At 40.5% G+C, this 23,106-nt stretch overlaps 1 protein-coding gene and 1 pseudogene across 4 annotated transcripts in view; one reads left to right on the forward strand and one right to left on the reverse strand.

The window, feature by feature from the left end:
• The window catches only part of Shmt1 (serine hydroxymethyltransferase 1), a 26,230-nt gene extending 14,941 nt beyond the window's left edge, over positions 1-11,289 (reverse strand). The window contains exons 1-5 of one of the 4 annotated variants that reach the window (XM_047546687.1): positions 11,177-11,289; positions 5,096-5,210; positions 3,599-3,744; positions 1,526-1,641; positions 1,078-1,238 (exon numbers count right to left, since the gene is read on the reverse strand). In XM_047546687.1, the coding sequence (XP_047402643.1) occupies positions 1,078-1,238; positions 1,526-1,641; positions 3,599-3,744; positions 5,096-5,191 (519 nt within the window). In that variant the 5' untranslated portion in view covers positions 5,192-5,210; positions 11,177-11,289. Of the gene's footprint in view, positions 1-1,077; positions 1,239-1,525; positions 1,642-3,598; positions 3,745-5,095; positions 5,211-10,426; positions 10,591-10,818; positions 11,153-11,176 lie in introns of those variants that run through there. The other 3 variants (XM_047546688.1, XM_047546686.1, XM_047546689.1) reach the window with 3 other exon arrangements.
• Positions 11,290-22,258: 10,969 nt separating this feature from the next.
• Positions 22,259-22,744, forward strand: LOC124979301 (bladder cancer-associated protein-like; annotated as a pseudogene).
• The last annotated feature ends 362 nt before the right edge of the window (positions 22,745-23,106 follow it).

Consider the following 23,106-nt stretch of genomic DNA (forward strand, 5'->3'; position numbering starts at 1 on the left):
AACTGAGACACAGGTTGAGTAAACACAGAACGATCAACAGGTCACCAAAAAGAACATGGGAGGGATGCCAATGTGGAATACTGGTTTGATGTTCTTGAAAGAAGAAAATTATACCTCCAATATTTAGCAAGTTTAAAGGCTTTTTTTTCTCCTGGTAACAAGCAGAAAACAACCAGGAATGACACCATTTGACAATAAGGCACACACACACAAAATGGTTCCTAGGCACAAGAATCACACTAGACAACAAAAACTTTGAACATTACTTCTTCTCTACCCATCACCTTCAGGGTTTATTATAGACAAATCACTACATCTCAAACGAGCCCTTACCTCCTATATGCATTTTTTGAACCTAACTAAGTATTTATACAGATGGAGCTCCCGTTAAAGAATATTTGCCCAGGGCCCCACAAATCCTAGAGGCAACCCTGGGCACTGGTTCTGATGGTTTTGGTTCCATTTCTGGACATATGGCTGCTTGTGGCTGGCTGAGGATAGGTCTGTGCAAAGTGGGCAGTGATTGGAGGACTGGGCTGGAACCATGAATAGGCAGGGGCTGGTTTTAGCTAGGCTGTAGAGGTCTGTGGTCATTGACAGTGGTATTGGTGCTAGAGCAGGGTCACTGCAGTCCTTGTTACAGCTGCTGGTCCACAGGGAATCCAGGCGGGGCTGTTTCCTAATGAGGATAGAGCTGTGGTTGACCTGGTTGCTAGGAGTTATTACTCTAGTTGCTGTTCCCATAGTTCTGGGGTGGCCACCACCTGGCTGTATCTGAACCCTCCTTAGTTGTTGCTCACTCCACTCCCTCCCTTCATGGTACCAGAACACCATTTCAAATCTGTATTTTCTTTGCCTGATTAAGGTGGCAAACAAAGCAAAAAATAAAGTCATCTATCCCAGCTGTCCCCAGTGGGCCACGGGAATCTGAGGAGTTGGGACAGGGAAATGAGAAATGGTGCAAGGCAGGGTTTCCGGAAGTATCACAGGAACAAAACTACTTGAATTGACAGGAGCAGTCTGTCAGATGCCAGAGATTTTTCCAATGGAAGGAAATGGAGACACATAAGCTCTTACCTTATAGGGCATAGATTCAAAGAAGATGGATGTAGCAGAGATTTTCTTCTTGTCTGTCATGAACCCATGCGTCAGGTGGCCCCCATCAGGCAGGTCCAGACCCATGATGCGTCCATGGGGCTCTACCAGGGCTGTGTACACTGCAAAGTTTGCAGGGGAGCCTGAAACAGGGAGGCCGGAAGAGTCATGACTATTTCTTCTTGAGTGGCATCCAGGAGTTTGGCTACTAGATGATTATCCAGGAGAGGCTGAGAATATACCAGGCCATCACTATGACCTCTCTGAGCCCCAGGAGGTAACCCTATACCAGTATTCTTGAGAGTAAGAGAAGAGTAAGTTCATGGGAGTGCAGAGCTGGGAGCTTATTTCTTAGGACTCCTAAGGTAAACATCAGCCTGGGGGCCTGGCATGAAGGGGCTGCATGGGCCTATCTGGATGTGGCAATCACCTGAGTAGGGCTGGACGTTGACTCCCCAGCACTGTGGGTCCAGATGATAGGCCTGCAGAGCCCGCTTCTGACAGAGTGTTTCCAATTCATCGATAAACTCAGTCCCACCATAATACCTGTGGGAGAGAAGCAGGAGCCTCACATCCACTGTGGTCCCGAATCTTTGCACTTAGCAGAGTCCAAAGCTTAGGGGTGGGAAGAATACAGAGGAGGGAAGTGAGCAGGTCTCAGCTCCCCCATCTTGTCCTATAAGGTTGCTGGAAGGATCTGATGAAATATTAACTGTTACCAAGTAAATCTACCAAGGCACAAGGCAAAAGATAGTTATTCACAGTAGGAGAAAGACAAAACCTTCAATTTGACTCTCAGACTTCTACAGAGAACTTAAGTGGCATCTCAGAATAGAAAGACAATACATTCTCCAAGGGTGACCCTTCTTTTTCTGTGTCCATTAGAATACAAATGCTAAAATTTACAAAGATCGTGTCATATTCTGTACTTTGATAATGACTGTAAAAAACAACCAACCAACAGATGGCCAGGTGTGGTGATGCATGCCTGTAATCCCAACAACTTAGGAGGCTGAAACAGGAGAGTCTCAAGTTCCAGTCTAGTTTGGGCAACTTGTGAGACACTGTCTCAAAATAAAAGCATAAAAAGGGTTCAGAATATAACTCAGTGGTAAGCATCCCTGGTTTCAATTTCTAGTACCAGAAACCACACCCCCAAAACAAAAATGAAGCTAGGCATAGTGACACTTTCTTCAGTCCCAGCACTTGGGAGGTTGAGGAAGGTCACTCAAGTCCAGCAACACCAGCAAGACCCTATCTCAAAAAAAAAAAAAAAAAAAAAAAAAGTATACACACACACACACACACACATATGTATATAAGTATGTATATATGTACACACATATACGGTTTATGGCTTAATCTGGTTCAAAAGACTTGACAACATACATCCAACATTTATAACAAAGAATAAGCTTCCCATACAGGTTGAGCATCCCTACTTGAAAATATGAAACCCAAATGTTCCCAAATCTGAAGCTTTTTGTGCACCAACATGACATCCAAAAAGTTCCCATTGTCTCTCCGTGTGATGCCCAGAACTGCTTTGGGACTCTGCAAAGAAGATACTCAACAGAGACAGTTCCTAGACCTCGGACTTCTTAGACTCAAAACTATAAAAACAAATTACTTTATTTACAAATTACTCAGTCTTAGGAATTCAGTTATACAAACAGAAAACAGACAAAGCTGGAGATACAAGAAGTAAAGAAGATGGCCAATAGACAAAAGTCAACTGATGTCCTATAAATCAGCAACACAGGAGCAAACAGAAAATCAGAATTTAAAATAAAAATATATAACATACACAATAGCACCTCTAAAACTGAAGTACTTAAGTACAAATCTAACAAAATATGTACAACTATGTATTCAGAAAACTTTGAACATGGTTAAGAGAAATCACAAGGGACATTAAAAAAAAAGTTTCAAAGAAACTGGGGTGTAGTTCACTTGGTAGAGCCTAGAATGCATTAGGACCTCCGTTACAACCCAATATCACCAACAAAAAAAATCTTCAAATTTTGGAGCATTTTGGAGTTAAACCAGTAAAGTTTATGCAAATATTCAAAAATCTGAAAAATTCTGAAATCTGAAACACTTCTGGTCCAAAGCATTTGAGATAAGAGACACTCTGCCTACACCAACAGTTCCCTTTCACTTCCCAGCCACATCTGATACAGATCATAGCAACAGTCATCTTCTATGGCATCAAAGGACTTTGATTTTTTTCTAGGTCAGGGCTGGATAATACTCCTAATTAGACTGGTCTGCTATTCTAGAAAGCCCCCAGAGACTGTTAAATGCAATCTGCTCCAGGAACATCAATGGTATCAAGGGCTGCAAATCATACAAGAGCTATGGAGGGCAGGAGTGGAAGAGAACAGACTCTACAGTTGGGAAGCCTGTTTTCTGAACTTTCTGTGTTGTTTAGATTCTACACTGATTCAGTACTCCACATAACTGTGTCTGAAACAGGACTTTGAATCAGACACTCACTTACCTCTGGCCTGGGTACCCCTCCGAGTATTTGTTATTTAAGCAAGAGCCTAGGGCCTCCAAAACTGCTCGGCTGGCAAAATTCTCTGAGGCAATCAGTTCTAATCCAACCCTCTGACGATTACTTTCTTTCTTAATGATGTTGTAAACCTTATAAAAAGAAAACAGATGCTGGACACTTGGGTATTTTGGTTTAAAATTTTGCTCCTATCAAAGCCCTAATCTCCTAAAAGTGAAAAGACACAATTACAGATTTGTATTTGCTCTCAGAAGTTGATTGTAACTCAAATAACCAAATTATGAAGATTCCTATAATGCTAAGGGATAGAACAAATCTTCCTTAAAGGCTTTAGCATTTGGGAAAGAATAATAAAATGAATTAAGAAAAGCAAAACAATTTAGGAAAAAATTACATATCCCACCTTTTAATTCTATGCCATCCTATTATTTTTATCCCTACATTTCACCAAGTTTCTCCCTCCCTGAACTTCATTCCTTGCACCTCTTCCTTAAAGTAAAAGATACTTCAGCAAATCCAGAGAGACAGAAAGTAGATTAATGGTTGTCCAGGACTGGGGAGTTTGGGGAGGACTACAGTGATGGTTATGGGTTCTTTTGGGGGGAAATAAATTGCAAATAAAGATGTTCCCTGATTTAAGATTTTTTTTGACTTTATGATGGTGGGAAAGTGATATGCATTCAGTAGAAACCTTACTTCAAAATTTCAATTGGGAGGTGGGCACTGTGGTACACACCTGTAATCCTAGCCATATGAGAGGCTAAGGCAGGAGGATTCTAAGTTTGAGGCCAGCTTTGGTAACCCTGTCTCAAAATTAAAAAACAAAACAAAACAAAATAAAAATGTTGGGGATATAGCTCAGTGGTAGAGTACTCCCTAGCACGAGGTAAGCCCTAGGTCCAATCCCCAGTACCACAATAAAAACAAACAAACGAACATTGTTATAAAAATTAAAAAAGATGCTTCCAGACAGCTAAGTACACATATGCTCTCTTTGCACTGTAAAGAAAGGGTCAATCTCTGTAATCTCTCCCTGCCTTCCTCCAGAACATCCAGCATGGTACTCTACGCTTTGCAGAAACTCCAAAACAGCTAAATTTAGCCTCAAAGGACTTTTAGCCTTTCTTAAGCCACTCAATTTCAATTTCGCAGTCTTTATCATGTGTGTGGTACTAGGGACCAAATGTAAGGCCTAGCATAAATTCTCTACCACTAGCAAACTACTCCCTTACCACTACTACTAGCAAACACTCTACCACTGAACTATACTCCCAGCCCCACAATTTGACACTCTTACAATAAATGCAAGGCTGTCCATAATAAAATAAATTAATAATTAGAACTAGAGATTTAGGGGCTAGGCCTAAATGTATAAGATCAGTTCACATCATGGGGGTTAAAAGGGTAGGGAGAGTAACAGAATTAGAGATTTAAACAAAGGAATCTGATGTAAAAATATGGTGAAGATCTCACAAATCTCACCTCAACGTCACTGTCCTTGAGAGGTCGCACCAGCATCTTATCATGGGAAGACCACAGGGCAGCATCCCAGTGGGTCCCGTTAACTGGAGTTGCCATTATCCTGGTTCAAAGTTGCCTAAAAAACAGGAAAAGTGTATGGCAAAGCTCATCACAATCTGTAAGTTCCCTCAAGTTGCTAAAGTGCTGACATACTTTTTTAGCCTTTCCCTCAGAATTGTTTGGTAAACCTAAGCACAATCTATTGCAAAACCATTGTGTGGAACTTCTGGTTCCTTTTAACTGTGGACCAGACCCTCCTCTCTCCAACTCTGCCCACCCTAAACCCTCTTCCTGGGAGGCCTTCCCAGGTAGCCACCTACAGTGAAACCAGCATGGCCCCCTTACTACTCATCTTTTGGTATAATTTACCCCTGACTAAACCAAATTCCTTCAAGTCAAAGACTGAGTGCTCTGTGTTTCTTTTTTCTTTTTTTAAATCTCCCACAGCCCAGGAGAGCTATGCATGAAGAAGTAATATTTGGGGTGGGGATGTAGCTCCAGTGGTAGAGTGCTTGCTTAGCATATACAAGGCCCTGGGTTCAATCCCCAGCACTGGGCGGGGGGGGGAGAGAAAGGGAAACTATTTGCCAAATGACTAATCAATTGAATTGTTGACTAAAATAATTCTACTGGCAAGGGATTGGTAGGTTAACCTAAAATGGTAAAAATTATGTATTTAGCAGCTTTTAAGGAGATTTTTCTGGGTGGATACACAAATTAACAAAAATCAGAATGCAGGCAACTGGGATACTCTTTCCAGGATACACAATGGCAGCATTTTACAATTTAGGTACAGAAGACAGAAACTCTTCATTCAACTGAACACCTTTCTCCTAGACTCTAAAAAAGTGTAAATAGGAACTCTAATGGAAGAAAAGCCTCTACCAATCCGTGGGTATCAGTTGTCTCATTGTAATCTCAGCACCAATTTATTGTGTTTATTTCCCCTCAAGATTCCAGTAATGAAAATGAGGCTCAGAACAATAAATTATCGCTGGGTGTGGTGGCACACTCCTGTAACCCCAGAGGCTCTGGAGGCTGAGGCAGGAGGATTTCAAGTTCAAAGCTACCTTCATCAACTTAGCGAGGCCCTAAGCAACTTGGCAAGATGCTATTTCAAAAATAAAAAATAAAAGGGCTGAGGATGTGGCTCAGTGGTTAAGCACCCCTGGGTTCAATTGTTCAATTTTTGATACCAAGAAAAAAAAAAAAAAAAAAGAAAGTAAAAGTAAAATCTCTTAGTCCAGGGCTGCACAGTCAGCTGGTCATGGGGACAGAATTCAGAACCCCAAAGTATGTGCTCCATGTAGCAAGTTAAAATACATACTTGCTGGAAAAGAAATCTTCTATAAGAATTATAGATTAGATTTGTGTTTGATTTCTATTAGAAAATTACAGCCCATAAAAATACAGCTGACTAGAAAATACTTATATCTTAAGACATTTTTCTACAAAGAGCTAAAATTTTGTGATCAGTGGCGTTTCTCCTAGAAAGTTTAAACATTTACAGAAACTGTCCTCCCTTAATCAATAGTTGTCAATTTTTCTGTACTTTCCCAGCAATTTCATTAAGCTTTCATGTAAATTTCATTAATTTGACAAGTGCCAAGTGTACACAACAGTATAATTTGCTAGACAAATAGCTTAAAAAGTCCAAAATCATAGGGATTGTCCCCTCTCTGACAAAGCAATTATATGGAACTGTCAATCATCTTTAACTAGAAATTTGTAATTGGGGCTTTCAAAGCAGTCATTATTTTAACACAGCATGACATCTAAATTAGACAGTCACACCTCCAAACACAGAGGGGCAGTCAAAGTGCTTGGATTCAAAGGCAATGGAATGCTTCTATGGTCCCAGCAGCAGTACCTTGTGAAGGCACTGTGAAAGCAATCTAAGTGCTTTGGGTACCAGGCTCCAGAGTTTCTCCCCACTGTGCTCTGCTCTTAAGCATGGCCAATGCCACCCAAGCACTTCCATGTGACTAACGCACACCCTCAGTAGGTGAGAAACCACAAACTGGCACGCGAGCCAAACTACGCCTTTTGGTCTTAAAATCCCAAAGAACAAAACTTCTCTTAAATATTAACTATTCAAAGTTAAAAGGGATTCAGTGGTGGCTGGCAACATGGGGTATTTCTTAACCTCCAAAGAACTAAAGTGCATTTGGAAACCTCCTCTCCCAGAGGATCAGATCTGTAATCATTTGGCGAAAGGCATTCAATTCAGTTCTCCTGGGCCAAACACCAGGCTCCATCGACCTTCATCCATGGACTCCTAGATTCTGCTTCAGTACAACTTGTTGCCATTTTACCCACACACAAACCATTTTCTGATCTAAGATAGTAATTGTGAGACACAGTTACCGCGTAACCTGGGTAAGAGCTGTAGTACGCCTCTGCACTCCAGCATTCTGCTCTTGCTCTCATTTCCCTCCCACCTGCAGTTTTCTAGATTGTTCTTATTACCATAGAGGATCAAATACCCATTCCCACCATTCCAAGCAGTATTAGTATATTAATACATATCCCTTTTTGACCTATACCATCTCCTTGAGTCCTAAATGAACTTTTTTTTCCTGAACTATGAAACAGGTCTGAATTTTTTATTCAAACAGTTCAAGATACTTGTTCTCATATCAGTTAAATGTTCAGTTAAATCTTTATATCCAGGGGCATTCTTTTTTGTTTTGTTTTTAAAATAGCTTTTATTTTTTAAAAGTTAATATGTGCATTAAAAAATAAAAACACAAGGGAAGACCAAAGTCATTCAGTCACAAGCAGCTTAGTTGGATGTGTCCCTCCAGGTCGTGTGTATATATACTCAACATCTCATTCTGTGTAACTGAGATCATAGTGTGTATCATGCTTTTCCACACATCATAAATATTCACCAATTCAAAATCCCAAAGCTATAGGAGTATTTTTGGTAACCAAGAATACACTACACCATCTCAATCTGTTATCATTTCTTGGGGACTATACTGGGACATTCTTAATTATAATAAGAAAGACAGATCTTGAAACTATATACTTTTTAAGATTCAGAGGGGAACACTCATTTTTAGTTAATACTATATTTCAGAAAGATAGAAACAGTATCTTTTCTTAAGGTCTGAAGGTTGGCTGAAAAACATACTTTTTTGGGTAATAAAATAAACATAAAATTTTTAAGTGTTGAGTTGGTGGCATTAAGTACATTCACGTTATATAGTGTTTACCACCACCCATCTCCAGAACTATCTTCCCAAGCTGAAACTCTACACCCATTAAACATTAACTTCCTTTTCCCTCCTCTCTCCTGGCAACCATCATTCTTTCTGTCTTTATGAAATTTATCCTAGGCATCTCATAGGAGTGGAATCATTTGGGATTTGGCCTTTTGTGTCTTGCTTACTTCACTTGGCATAATGTCTTCAAGAGTTGCCCATGTATGTATCAGAATTTCTTTTCTTTTCAAGGTTGAAATAATATTCCACTGTATGCACTTGCCACGTTTTGTTTATCCATTCACTTGTTGTGAGGCATTTGGGTTGCTTCCACATTTTGGCAACTGTGAGTACAAATACCTGTTCAAGTCCCTGCTTTGTAGTTCTTTAGGTTATATAACCAGAAGTGGAATTGCTGGATCATATGTTTGATTCAAAATAAACTTTTCATATCTGAACATTATTTCACAGCTATCAGCCTACAATGAATTCATTCATGAATTCATTTAAGAAATATTTACTGAGCTGCTCCTATGTCCCATGTACAGAGTTATGCGCTAAGAATACAGAGGTTAATAAAACAGAGTCCCTGCTCTGATGAGAAACAGATTATAAACAAGAAAACAATACACAAAACAATTACGGATGGTGATGATACTTATGATGACAACAAATGGGTGGGAGCAACTTTAAGATTGTTCCATAGAAATCTCTGAGCTAAAGACTGAACAGTGGGGTAAGAGCAATATAGGCAGAGCAAACGCTAAAGTTTAAAGCCCTAAGAAGTCTGACTTGGTAAAGGTCAGTAATCAGGCTCATGTGACTGAAGCCTAGGGAACAAAGTAGTGTCCATAGAACATGAGATTCAAAGGCCAAGGACCAGAGCAAGAACAGGAAAACAGATTTTTGCCTTGATGTTATCTATTCTCAGTTTAAATGATCTCAAACCATTTCCTAAAAACTTTGGTATTAAGCTATTGCCCAATCCATCTGTGAAATCTGAAAGTAACAACTAGTGAAACTCAATGTGAGATCAAGTGTCACAAGCTGGACACCATGATGTTTAGAAGCTGGTTGTGAGTTAAATGAAACATTAGGCAAAAGACACTCAGAATAGCGCCAGGCACAGAGTAAATACTCAAAAAGCATCAGTGATTACTGTCATTAAAAAATCCTGAGGATCTTAAGATCTTCTTAATTACCACTATCAGTGTGACAGTTGCTGAGCACCCCAGTCTAACATGGCTCACTGCAGCTGCACTGCCATTCATGTGTACCATGATCCTCACAACCTTAGGGAAAGAAACTGACTAAGTGAAGTCACTTACAAAGTCACCAGTCTCTCTATGCCTCTGAATCTTACCTGGAACTTTGCCACACAAGAGCATTCAGCCAGGGATCAGCTGAGGGAACTAACTACCTTGTTGAACAACTAGACTGGAGAGTGAATCTGAGCAGAGAGTAACTCAAGGTGATAGGAGATGTGCAGAAAGTTTAAGGCAGGATAAAGATACTGTGTGCATCAAGAAAATAAGTCATCAGGACAGTGAAAATACTAGCAAAAAAATTTAAGAGGGGCAAAAATTGAAGTTAAGTGATAAATTTTTAGAATTTTTGACACCAATATAAAAGTGAATTCTGTAAATAATTATACATGAGTGTTTTTAAGGGAAGAAAGCTTAGAATTTTCAGGTTCTGATCCATCTTCAGAACCCCACACGGATGGGCTGGGGAGATGGCTCAGCTGGTAAAGTGCTAAGCACAGGGCTCTGGGTTCGATCCCCAGCACGGCAAAAACAGAACCCGACACGGGGGCCACAAGGGGTATTGCTGGCCAGTTCCTGATTCAGAACAGTTTATGCCTAGGGTTCTAGGGCAGGCACACAAAGGTGTTTTCTCTATATTGCAGAATAAAGCCCTAAGTTCACTGCTTCTAGGGAAAACACACAAACAAAAAACCAAAACCAAACCAAACCCAGAAACAAAGAACAACTTCTGTCTGCTTCACACACGGATTTTGTCAGAGAGCTAACTCGTCTAAGGTCATATCATCAGAAGACTCAGAATCTTAACTCTGGCTTACCTTTAGTTCCGAAGTCTTTCGCCAGAACAATGTACTAGATAATCACCCACAAGTCCTTGTATATCCTCTCAAGTAAGAAATTCAAAATTTGATTCCATAAGTCCTGAACTAATGTTTCCAGTCCGGTAACTGCCTGCCAGAAGGCTACAAGTGTGCTAGCCCCAGCCGACCAAGGGTCACTTCACTTTCAGAACCCTGTAGTACAGGCACGTGGCCAAGGATCCTACAGTGCAACGTCTGCCTCCTAGAACAGGGGGTGGCAGACTGCAGGCAACAGGGATCCGGCAGGAAGCCAAAAGCAGACCAGCAGTTAGGAGTGCAGTTTTTGAAAAACAACCCGGGTTCCATTCTGGGTTCTGCCATTTTAGCCAGCTCCTCTACCCCAGACTCACCTTCCTCATCCGCAAAATGGGGGAAATGCTACCACTCTACTTGCAGCTCAGTTGAGAGGACAAGGTGAGTTGTCTTCAAAACAAGAATGCTCATGAGAAAAGTGCTTAGCACTGGGCGGCTACTTACTCCCACAATAAGCCTTCGTAACGCTACCGGCCACTACCCGCGTTACACCGAAGTGCCCAGGACCTAGGCGCTGCGCCTAACCGCCGCCCACTCAGCCTAAGCGCTAACCAACAGCTCTCCGGGTTATTCCGGTTTTCCAGAGGCTGGGGGAGTGCGACGGGAAAGCTGAGACAGCACAGCGCCGTGAGCGCCGGAAGGCTGAGGTCTTAGGAACAGAGACTGCCCACCTACCGAAATGCAGCCCCGCACGTGTCTGGCGACGCCTGGGTCTCACGCAGACACCCGCTTATCTGCGCTCAGCCGCGCTAGACACGTGACCCTCAGCGTTAGCTTAGAACCCGAACTTGGCGCGCGAAGGCTGAGTGCACCGCCTCCGTCACGCCCTCGCCCCAGAGGGCGCCAAATCAGAGCGCTTATCCAGCAGAGCCACCCCCCTTCCTCCCCAACGCTATTGGCTGCGGTGAAGCGGTGGGCGGGGCTAGCTCCGCGGGTCCCTCGAGCAGTCTCTTGGTGCAGTTGTTCACCTTGGGGCGGGGACTCTAAGGACCTGGCTTTGGTTGCAGGCTGCTGGGGAGGCAGTGGGACTTCACTGGAAGACAGTGAAGATCCTGCCGTGGTCGATCTGGTTGGATCGCTTGTGCTGAATTTTGTTACTTATATTTAACTTTTTCATGGTCCTACTTCCAGTTAGTATAGTGGTCATTTAAATAGGTCAAACCTGGTTCCAACCGACACATTATTAAGAGTGGAAACCTAGACCAGTCACTTTGCTTTTGGCAGGGCAAGAAGGATTAACACACATATCTAAAATACTGACTATGTAACAAGGACTCAATAAATATTCGCTCTTGTTGAGAATAATTGCTGGGGATGTGACAGGGGATAGCATATGCCAGGCCCTGAATTCAGTCTTCAGCACCGCACACAAAAATAAAAATGAAAAGCAAGTTGCTGCACAATATAGGGAAAGGAGCCCAGGTTCAGTTCTATTCTCTTACCAGGAGTGTAATCTTAGGTAAATCTGAGTCTTATTTTTCACCATCTAGAAGATGGGCTCCTTTTTCTGTCCTCAGAAATTTATACCCTTTTCATGATATCCAGTAATTTCCAAAATGTGTCAAATGTGGATGGTGTGACCCTTAATACATGAATTCAAAATTGATTCGGAGAAGTCCTTGAAAAGATAGAGTAGTAAGGATCTATAAGAAGCCAGAGATGCCTGTTGCAGTAGCGCTGTAATCCTAGTGACTCTGGAGGCTAAGGCAGGAGGATAGCAGATATGAAGCTAGCCTCAGCAATTTAGAGACCCTGTTTCAAAATAAAAAAAACAAAAAGGACTGGGGATGTACATTGGGTTCAATGACTACTAAAAAAAAAAAAGAGGGAGGACTTAACAGTATTCCACTTTATGCTTTGAATATAACCCTTACTGCTCTGCCACTGCAATTCATTTTCCAAAAATGGGCATGTTTCTTTCTTTTTTTCCCTCCCTGATCTCTCCCCCTCAGTTATCATGGGGGCAAACAGAATTACCTGAGTACACACCTACCATAGAAACAAGTAATCCAGACTTTGGGAATCTTTCCAGAAAATCTCAGAAATGACTAGCTCCCAAATTAAGAAGTGAATTACAGGGGCTGGGCTATTGGTTCAGCCGTAGGGCGATTGCCTAGCATGTGTGAGGCACTGGGTTCCATTCTCAGCACCACATATAAATAAATGAATAAAATAAAGGTCTACTAACATCTAAAAAATATTTTAAAAAAAGAAGTGAATTATAACTCCAACAGAGAACACATGGAATGTATACAGCTTTTGAATCTCCTCTTTAAAAAATCCCTTTTCCTGCTGATAGGCATAATCACAGTCATCACAGTCTCTGGGACAGGAGTCCCTGTGTTTCTCCTTTGCTAGCAAAACAATAAACCTTCTTTTTCCTTTTTCTCGAAACTGTGTCCGTGTTATTAGATTGGCATCAGGGATAAGGACTGAGATTTCAGCAACATGAGAGAGAGAGAGAGAGAGAGAGAGAGAGAGAGAGAGAGAGAGAGAGAAGCAACAGTTATTTCCAGTCACACACACTATAGTACTTACAATGGGATATCTTTTTTTTCCTAGTAATAGCCCATCCTCCCCCACCCTGCCCCACATTGGATTTTTGGAATTTAGGATGCCAAGCAGTAGGCTTATGAGAAATAGAAATAAAAAATAATGGGTTTGATTCGACCAGTTCAAAATTAGGGATTTCCCCCTCTCTCTCTCTCTTTTTTTTAGCACTTACTTTAGAGAAAACTTGTCATTGTTAAGTACTTCTCCTCTCTTTGAAATGTTTGTGAATATAGATAGGGCTTTTGACAGTTTTATGACCCAGAAAAAATTTTCTTAAGGACTTGAAGTATAAACATCAAAGGAGCTTAGGGTGTAGCTCAGTGGTAGAGCACTTGCCTAGCATGTGCAACACCTGGGTTTGAGTCGCAGCACTGCAAAAGCAAAGACAAAAGCAAATAAAAATAAACATCAGGGGTGATCACACCCATATCTCTCAGTTTCTTCAAGTGGGCATCTTGTTCCCAGTTTCAAGACCATTTTCTTGGGGTTGGACTTTATCTCAGTGGTGGAACACTTGCCTCACATGCCGAAGGACTTGGGTTTGAACCACAGCACTGCAAAACAAGAACAAAACAAAAACCAACCAACCAAAGAAACAAAAACACTAAAAAACTACCTCCTCTCACAAAGGTATAAGAAGTTTGTTTTTCTTCTTATTAATATAGATGGTTACCACAATTACCAGGTAAAGTTAGGATGGACTACATGTGATAAATGGTGCTGTAAAGTCCTCTTATCTAAGGACAATTTCTTGTTTATCTTGGAAAGTGTGCATGCATTGAGTTGTAGCCCCTTGACTATATAAGGAGGTGAGTTTTCTGTCTTTGTAATCTTTTAGCGGATTGCCTATGGTAAGCATTGCTTTCTGGTTTAATGCTTATTCAATAACAAATCTGTTCTTTTTCTACTGCCTTTGTGGAAGGGACTTCTAAATTGGGAGATTTTTGTTTCTAATCATATTTTCCCAAGAAGATATGTTATCTCCATTCTCAGATGAGGCACTTGTGACTCAGACAAACCACAATCACATAGGTAGTGTGATAGAGCCCAGATTCAATTTAGGCTAGAGTCATGTCCACAATGCTGTATGATAGCTGATGCCTGCAACTTTCCATCTACAATAGCATATAGTAGATGCCAAAGACTGTCTGAATGTTAGAGATGGATGTGAATCTCCAAAATCAAATTTGGATGTTTTGAAATACAGCTTTATTTTTCAATACACCTACTTGATATTTAGCCTTCATTTTTCCAAGCATCTTGAACTTGGTCTCAGTCAAGTCATGGTCTTCACCCCCTATTCTTGTTCCAAGGATCAAGGGATGCCAACGCACAGCCTGGGGTGAGAGGACTCTGTGAAATGGATACACATTAGTATTCATGGTGCATTCTTGCTTGTGGTCCCTGTGGCCATCATTCACTGGTCCACTGCTGTGGGCCACAGCTAACTTCTGCTTTGTGACATCCCCTCTTTTCCTTGCACTCTACCATGGTGTTGGGGATTCTTCTGTGTCTACTCCCTTGGAACCAGGTTGGGGATGAGAAGATTTCTACTGCACTGGGTTGGACCATAGGAGAGTTTCTATCCCTTAGGATAGGCACATAGAATCTTGGGTCCTGCCCTTTCCTCAAGCACTCCACTACCCGATCATTCAAACCTATTTTTGATTTCTATAGACCTCTCGGTCACTCATACTGGCAGGAAGAAGATCCCTTCCCAGGAATGCAAACACATGACTGCTATAATTTGTATTGTAAATATTCCCTGAAGGTCTGTGTGTTAAGGGATTGGTCCTGAAGGTGGCACTTTGGGAAGTGGAAATTTGTGAAGGGACTAGTGAGAGGTCTTTAGGTCATTGGGAACATGCCCTCAAGGATTGTGGGACCTGGCCCCTTCCTCTTTCCTTCTTTTGCATCCTGACCATAAGGTGAGCAGCTCTGTTCTGCCATACACTGTGTGCTGCCATGATGTGCTATCTTGTCATAGTCCCAAGGCAACAGAGTCAATCGATCATGGACTGGAAGCTCCAAAACTCTGAGGGAAATAAACAATTTTTATTTTATTTTTTAAACACAATTAATTAATTAATTAATTTATTTATTGTGCGGTGCTGAGGATTGAACCCAGTGCCTCTCACATGCTAAGCAAGTACTCTACTGCTGAGTCACAACCCCAGATCTGACTTTCTTTCTTTATAAATATATTCTCTCAGATGTTTGTTCTAATGATGGAAAGCTGACTAACACAATGACTATTTCCCCCAATACTTCTTCTTCTTGTCTAGAGACTCACCAGATATTCTCTCTACCCCAAGTGTCCTTAAGGCAAAGTCTTCTGTAACCATAAAGACCTCTACGTTTTCAACTTAAAACCCTCTTTCCTCAAAGGGTTTGCTCTGTGAGGAGGTTACTAAAGAACTAAAGCATCAAGAATCAACACCTTTCTCTCTCTTCCTTCTGCTCTGATGTCTCTTCCTTGAGGCTGTAGTAGGTCAGGGTGGGGTGGGGAGAAGTGGCAGCAAATATTGAATGGAAGGGAATATGCATCAGCAAATAGACCAAAATATTATTCTGCTTAGGAGGTGATGTTCTGAATATTTAACCAACCTTTATGGAGTGGATTCTAACTGATGAGAAGAGGCCAGTCAGAGTAGACACCACCAGAAACAATAAGGATGTACGGATTCGTTCATTTTTCATTAATGTAATGAAATACCTGAATCCAGGTAGCTTTATAAAGGAAAGAAGTTTATTATGTCACAGTTATGGAGGTTCAAGGACATGGCACTGGCCTCTGTGCAGCTCTGGCAAAGACCCCATGTGGATGGTGCTACAACAGTAGGAACAAGAGATCACATTGCAAAACAGGAAGTCAGAGAATGATTCAGGGGTTAGGCTTGTTCTCATAATAGCTCACTCTGTCCAGAACTAACCCATGGTCCCATCAGAACTAACTGATCTCTTCCAAAGGTAGCACCTCCAATGACCTAAGGGCTTCCCACTAAGCCCCACCTCTTGACATCATCAGACTGGGGATCAAGCTTCTAACCCGTGAACCCTGAGAGGACACACTTGAACCACGTCTAAACCACAGCAATGGCCAAATCAGTGCAAACCAGCTTAACATCACATTTGATTTTATCACAAAGTATGTATAGGAAAGAAAAATGAATGTGCCATTGTGGCCTGGAGTAAATCATTCAATCTGTGTCTTTTCCAAGTTCACTTTGATCTATTCATTCTTTCTGTTTTCCCTTGGGTTTGGGATTCTCCAGACTCCATATATGTTCTTATTTTTCTTTCTATACATCCTTCCCAGACCAGCTCATCCACTCTCAAAGCTAACTCTATCACCCCTGAAGTGATAGTGTCACAAGTGTTGATGACACCATGTGAAGTGTCACAGTGTTGGATGAGAAGTACAGACAAATCCTCCTGAAGTGGGGGTAGGGATTGGACAAGGCAGGGAGCTGGCAGATGGCAATTACATTGACCTATGCACCATGATTTCATCCTTGACACCAGACCACTTTTTTTTTTTTCCCTGGTGCCAGGGCACTTAAACACTAAGTCACATTCCTAGCCCTTTTTATTTTTCATTTTGAAACGGGGCCTCACTAATTTGCTTAAATCCTTGCTCAGTTGCTGAGGCTGGCTTTGAACTTGTGATCTTCTTGCCTCAGCCTCCTGAACTACTGGGATTACAGGGGTGTGCCACCATGGCCAATCTCTAGACCACTTCTTTAAATGTCTTCTCTTTCCACTAGTCAGCAAAACTTAAAAAAAAAAAAAAAGTAAAATTAAATAAATAAAAGGAACTAAAAACTCCATTGTCATCATTTCTCCATGTTACCATGTGAAAGAAAGTGTTATTTTCAGAATGTTAAAAATACAAAGCAACCTCCACTTCCAGCTAGGACAAAGTGGAAAGGACTGGACTTAACCTTCCATGATAAACTAGAAAACTCAACCAGGCAAGGTGGTCCATAATTACAATCTCAGGTATTTAGGAGGCTGAGGCAGGAGGATCAGAAATTCAAGGTCAACCTCAGCAACTCAATGAGACTCTGTCTCAAAATTAAAAAAAAATTACAAGGGGTTGTGGTTCAGTGGTAAAGCATCCCTGGGTTCAGTCCCTAGTACCAAACCAAACGCACACACACACACACACACACACAAAACCAACTAGAAAACTGTACATAACATATAAAATCACTGTTTGCAGACATTTGACAAGAAGCAGAATAGGACAAGGACTCATGAAGAAAGCAAACAACAACCACCTGAGTCCTACAACTGCCTCTTTTTTTTTTTTTTTTGTGGTGCTGGGGATCGAACCCAGGGCCTTGTGCAAAGCAAGCACTCTACCGACTGAGCTATCTCCCCAGCCCATACAACTGCCTCTTGACTTGATGCTTGGAGCCCACTGAGAGATGTAGGTTCAGGGAGGGGAATTCACAAAGAAGCTGGTGGTCTTGGGGAGATGGGGATGGAAATCAAGGCTAATAAGTTTGTGGCAACTGGAAGCTGTGGTGCATTGTTTCAGAAAGGAGGGAGGTAGGCAGATAATGAGCTCTGGAAATCTGCACTGAGTTCCTTGGAGTTTTTGCTAAATATATGTGTAGGGAAATTGAAAGCTGAAATTCCCAGGATTTGCACAGGGCAGGAAGATGTTCAACCTCTGATTAGCGAAGGTGTGAATCTGGACATACAGTACTGACCCTAGAGGGAACATGCCTTAATAATAAGTCTTAAGTACCCTTGGAATGCAGGCTACCCTGTGTCTGTCTCAGCAAGAATATAAAGCAAACCTCAGAAAACAGCAAAGATCTAGAAGAACTTAACACCACCATCAACCAATAGAATTTAATCAGCATTTATGGATCATTTCATCCAACAACAGCAGAACACGCATACTTATCAATTGACAAAGGAGTATGTACCAAGATGGACCGACCATATTCTAATTAAAACCAACGAATTTCAGAGTGTGTTCTCTGACTACATTGAAATCAGTCTAGAAATCAGTATCAGGAAGAGAATAAGAAAATTCCCAAAACTAAATAAGACACTTTATTATTTTTAAAAATATTTTTAGTTGTAGTTGGACACAATATCTTTTATTTATATATTTACATATTTATTTATTTATTTTATGTGGTGCCTCGTACATGCCAGGCAAGCACTGTACCACTAAGCCATGATCTCAGCCCCTAAATAAGACACTTCCAAATAACACATTTTGAAAGATGACATCTCAAGAGAAATAAAAAATATATATATGTTGAAATGAATGAAAATGAAAATAGAACATTTAAAAAATTTATGGAACACAACTAAAGTTGCACTGAGAAAAATTTGTAGTCCTGAATGTATTAGAAAAGAGGAAAATCTGCTGGGTGAGGTAGCACATGCCTGCAATCCCAGCCACTTGGGAGACTGAGGCAGGAGGGTCACAATTTCAAAGCCAGCCTCAGCAAAAGTGAGGCGCTAAGCAACTCTGTGAAACCCTGTCTCTAAATAAAATATGAAATAGGGCTGGGGATGTGGCTCAATGGTCAAGTGCCCCTGAGTTCAATTCCCAGTAGCAACCCCGCCCCCAAAAAAGAGGAAAAGTCAAATGGATAATTTAAGCTCCCACTTTAAGAAACTAGGGGGAAAAAAAAAAAAAACAGAAAAGTGAACCCAAAGCAAGGAGAAAGAAGGAAATAATAAAACAAGTAAGAACAGAAATCATTGAGCTTGAAAATAGAAGAACAATAGAGGAATACAAAAGGTAGTTATTGGAAAACTTTTGGTAACATTGACAAAGGAGACGAGGTGGGGACGAGGGTTGGGGAGATAAAAGACAGGTTACAAACATCAGGAATGAAATAGGAAATATCCCTATAGATCCTGCAAACATGAAAAGAATAACAAAGGGCAACTCTACACGCCTAAATTTGACAGCAGACATGAAATGAATCAATTCCCCCCAAAGCACACAAATTATCACACTTCATTCAATATTAAATAGGTAGCTCTTGACTAACCCCATAATTATTAAAGAAACTAAATCCAGAATTGGAAATCTCCAGGAAGAGAAATATCCAGGTCCAGATGGTTTTAAAAGACATTTTAAATAAACATTTAAAGAAGAATCAACATGTATTCTATATCAATTCTACATAATCTCTTCAAGAAAAATTGGAAATTTTTCAAACTCATTTTGTGGGGCCCATATTACCTTGATAAAAAAGGTAGAAAAAGATAGTACCCAAATTACCAAAGAAACCTATAGACAAATATTCTTAGCAAAATATTAGCATATTGAATATATCAAAGGGGCTGGGATGTGCTCAGCATATGTGAGGCCCTGGATTGACTTCCCACACCAAAATAATAAATAGTACCTTGATATATAAACAGAATTGTATGCCATGACAAAATAGAGTTAATTCTAGAGATGTAAGTTTGATTCAATATTTGAGAACCAGTTGATGCAATACAACATACTAATAGACTAAGAAGATTTACATTTTATGCCAATTGATGAGCTAAAAACTAAAACATTGATGACAAAAATCAAATATCTATGGGCATGGTGGCACATACCTATAATTTCAGCTACAAAGGAGGCTGAAATAGGAAGATCCCAATTTCAAGGCCAAGCTGGGCAACTTTTTGAGACTCTTGTTTCAAAATAAAAAATAAAAAAGGGCTGAGGATATAGCTCAATGGTAGAGTGCTTACCTAGAATGTGTGACATTGAGAGAAAGAGAGAGAGAAACCAAACATTTAAATAAACAAAGAGTCAAACCATATTAATGGATTGGAAGACTCAACATAGTAAAGATGATAATTCATCCCAAATATATACACAGATTTAACAAAATTCTTATTAAAATTCCTAATAATATTTTATAGATATAGAAAAATTATTCTAAAATTTATATATAAAGGCAGAGGAATTAGAAGAGCTAAGAGAATATTAAAAAAGAAGAATAAAGTGGGAAGAACCATTCTATTCAATTTTATGACTTCTTAAATAGCAATAGTAATAAAGACCATATAGTATTAGGAAGGAATAGATATACATGTCATAGGAAATGAATAGAGAATACAGAAATAAACATAACAAATGCAATGTAGTGATTTTTGACAAAGATGCAAATTGATGGAGGAAAGATGGCCTTTTCAACAAATAATAGTGGAGCAATTGGGTATTCATAAGCAAAAAGTGAATCTTTACTTAAATGTCACAACAACCTGAAAATTAACTCAAAATGAAGCACAGACAGGTATAAGTATAAAATTATAAAACTTTTTGAAGAAAAGATTGGAGAAAATACCAGGACCTAGTGTTTGGTGTTTTTAAACATGACAGGAGAAGTATAATCCTTAAAAGAAAAAGCAAAACAAAATGAATCAAAACAACAATACATTGTACTTTTTCAAAATTAAAGGTTTTGCTCTATGAGAGACATTGTTAAGAGTATGAAAAGATTAGTTACAGGGGCTCAAGGCATGACTCAGTATAATCACCAGTACAACTAAAAATAAATACATTAAGTATCAGATCAGGAAAATTACCTGCAAACCACATATCTAACAAAGGACTCAGATACAGAATACCTAAAGTACTCTCAAAATTCAACAGTAAATTCAGGTGTGGTGATTCACACCTGTAACTTCAGCTACTCAGCAGGTTGAGGCAGGAGGATTACAAGTTTGAGACCAACCTGGGCAATTTAGCAAGACCTTGTCTCAAATTAAAAAATTAAAAAGGAGGGCTGTGGTTGAGGCTCAGTGGTTGAGCACTTGCCTAGCATATAAATAAATAAATAAATAAATAAATAAATAAATAAATAAATAAAATAAAATAATGGTTCATCAACAACTAAAAAAGAAATTATAAAAAATAAAATAAAATAAAAAGGGTTAGGAATGCAGCTTAATGGTAGAGAGCCCTGGTTCAATTCCCAATACTGGGGGAAAAAGTTTGACAGGTAAAAAAACCAGACAATCCAATTAGAAATGGCAAAACACATTTTACTGACAAGGCTACATCATATAAGCACATGAAAAGATGTTCGACATCACTAGCCTTTAGCAGAATGAAAATAAAAGTCATAATACACTTATTAGAATGGTCAAAAAGGAAAAAAAAATCCTGTCCATATCAAGTGCTAGCAAGGATCTGGTAGAACTTGGTGTGTCATACTTTGTTGATAGTAATATAAAATGGTATATCCACTCTGAAAAATAGTTTATCAACAATTTAACAAAGTAAACATACTTTCCATAGCCACATTCCTGGGCACTTATCCCAGGGAAAAGAAAATTGTGCACATAGTCTTTACATGGATGGTCATAGCAGCTTTATTGGTAAAGTCAACAACTGGAAAGAATCCAAATTTCCTTCAACAGATGAATGGTTAAACTGTGGTACATCCATATATGGAATATTAATCAGCAATATAAAGAAATGAGTTATTGATAAATAAAACACCATGGGTGCATTGCAAGGGCATTATACTGCATGAAAAAAAAATCAAAAGGTTATGTATCATATGATTTCACTTACATGACATTTTTGAAATAATTATAGACATTTAGAACAAATTATTAATTGCCAGAAGTTATGGATAGTGTGGAGTAGGGGTTAAATTGTTGAGAGCAAAGGGATAACTACAGGGGAGAGTTCTTCATGGAAAAGCTTTCGATCTTGATTGCTGTGGTGGTTACATGAATCTACACATGTGATATGGGCATGTAGCTATACACATGTTTTATCATGTGAATTTTTTTCTTTTGCTATGGTACTCCAGTTAAGGAAGCTGTAGCCATGTGGGGAACTGGATGAAGGGTACACAGGATTATACTCTACTCTCTGCAATTACCTGTGAATCCAGGTGTTTTATATATATATATATACACACATACATATATATATGTATATATATATAGTTGTAGGTGGACACAATACCTTTACTTTTATGTGGCGCTGAGGATCAATCCCAGGGCCTCACACGTGCTAGGTGAGCCCTCTACCGCGGAGCTACAACCCCAACCCCGAATCCATATTAATTTGAAATAAAGATTTAAGCCTCAAAAGGATCAGATTCACAAGTAACTTAACCGCTTTTCAGAACAAAGTTCAAACACTGTAAAACAAGATAGCAAAGTTCTGCTGCGTTGGTGGAGAGCGGAGGTGGAGGCAGGATGAGGCGGCGACGGCAACGGCGACGGCGGCGGTGGCGGTGGCGCCCTGGGCTTCTAGAGTCTCTGCTGCCTGGTGATCCCGGGCTGACAGCCAGAGAGCACAGCGGCTCAGCTCCTGCAGAGTGTTGAGGAAAGCGAAGGGCAGCCGCCTGCGCCCGCTGGCTCCCATCTGGTCGATACCCGCAACGGTGCCCCGCAGCCTTGGAGAAGGCCCTGCTGGGCAGAGATCAAGCCTTGCCTCCAGTGGCTGCTGCCGGTTCCTCCTCAACCCCAGACCCTTCAATCCCGCCCTGTGGTTCAGCCACTCCCTGTTCTTGGGGTTCGCTCAGTTTCCTCCTGGAGCTGAAGCGTTGCGCAATTTGTGCCTTGGTTTTCCTGGCAGCTGTTTCTCATCTGCTATAGCTGCAGGGTAAACTTTCCTGTACCATGGCTCTGATTCCCCAGTTTCCAGAATTGGCATATGACCCTGGGGTGGTGCACACCTAACAGACGTCCTGTTAGCTTTCCAAGAAAGCAGAGGACAGGAGGGGAGGCACTGACAGATCATAAAGCACTGGAGTTTCAAATCTCACAGCCCAGTGGGTGCAATATTCTTGACAGTGTCTTTTTGCCCTGTGATATTTTATTCTTATAGTGCAAATAAGGGCACTGACCTGTGCTTTAATTGTAAAGTCCTATAGTTGTGGGTGGTCTTGTGGCTGTGGGTGTGTGAATTCGGTCCCCATCTGGGTACTGGCTGGCAGGAGGGCCAACCCCCATGTCTCATTACTGCCAGTAGTCTATACCCATCCTGATCAACCAGTCTGGGCAGATAAAATGCCAGTCTCATTATTACGTCTGTGAATCCT

This window comes from Sciurus carolinensis, chromosome 3 (assembly GCF_902686445.1).
Source record: "Sciurus carolinensis chromosome 3, mSciCar1.2, whole genome shotgun sequence".
Classification (NCBI taxonomy): Eukaryota; Metazoa; Chordata; class Mammalia; order Rodentia; family Sciuridae; genus Sciurus; species Sciurus carolinensis.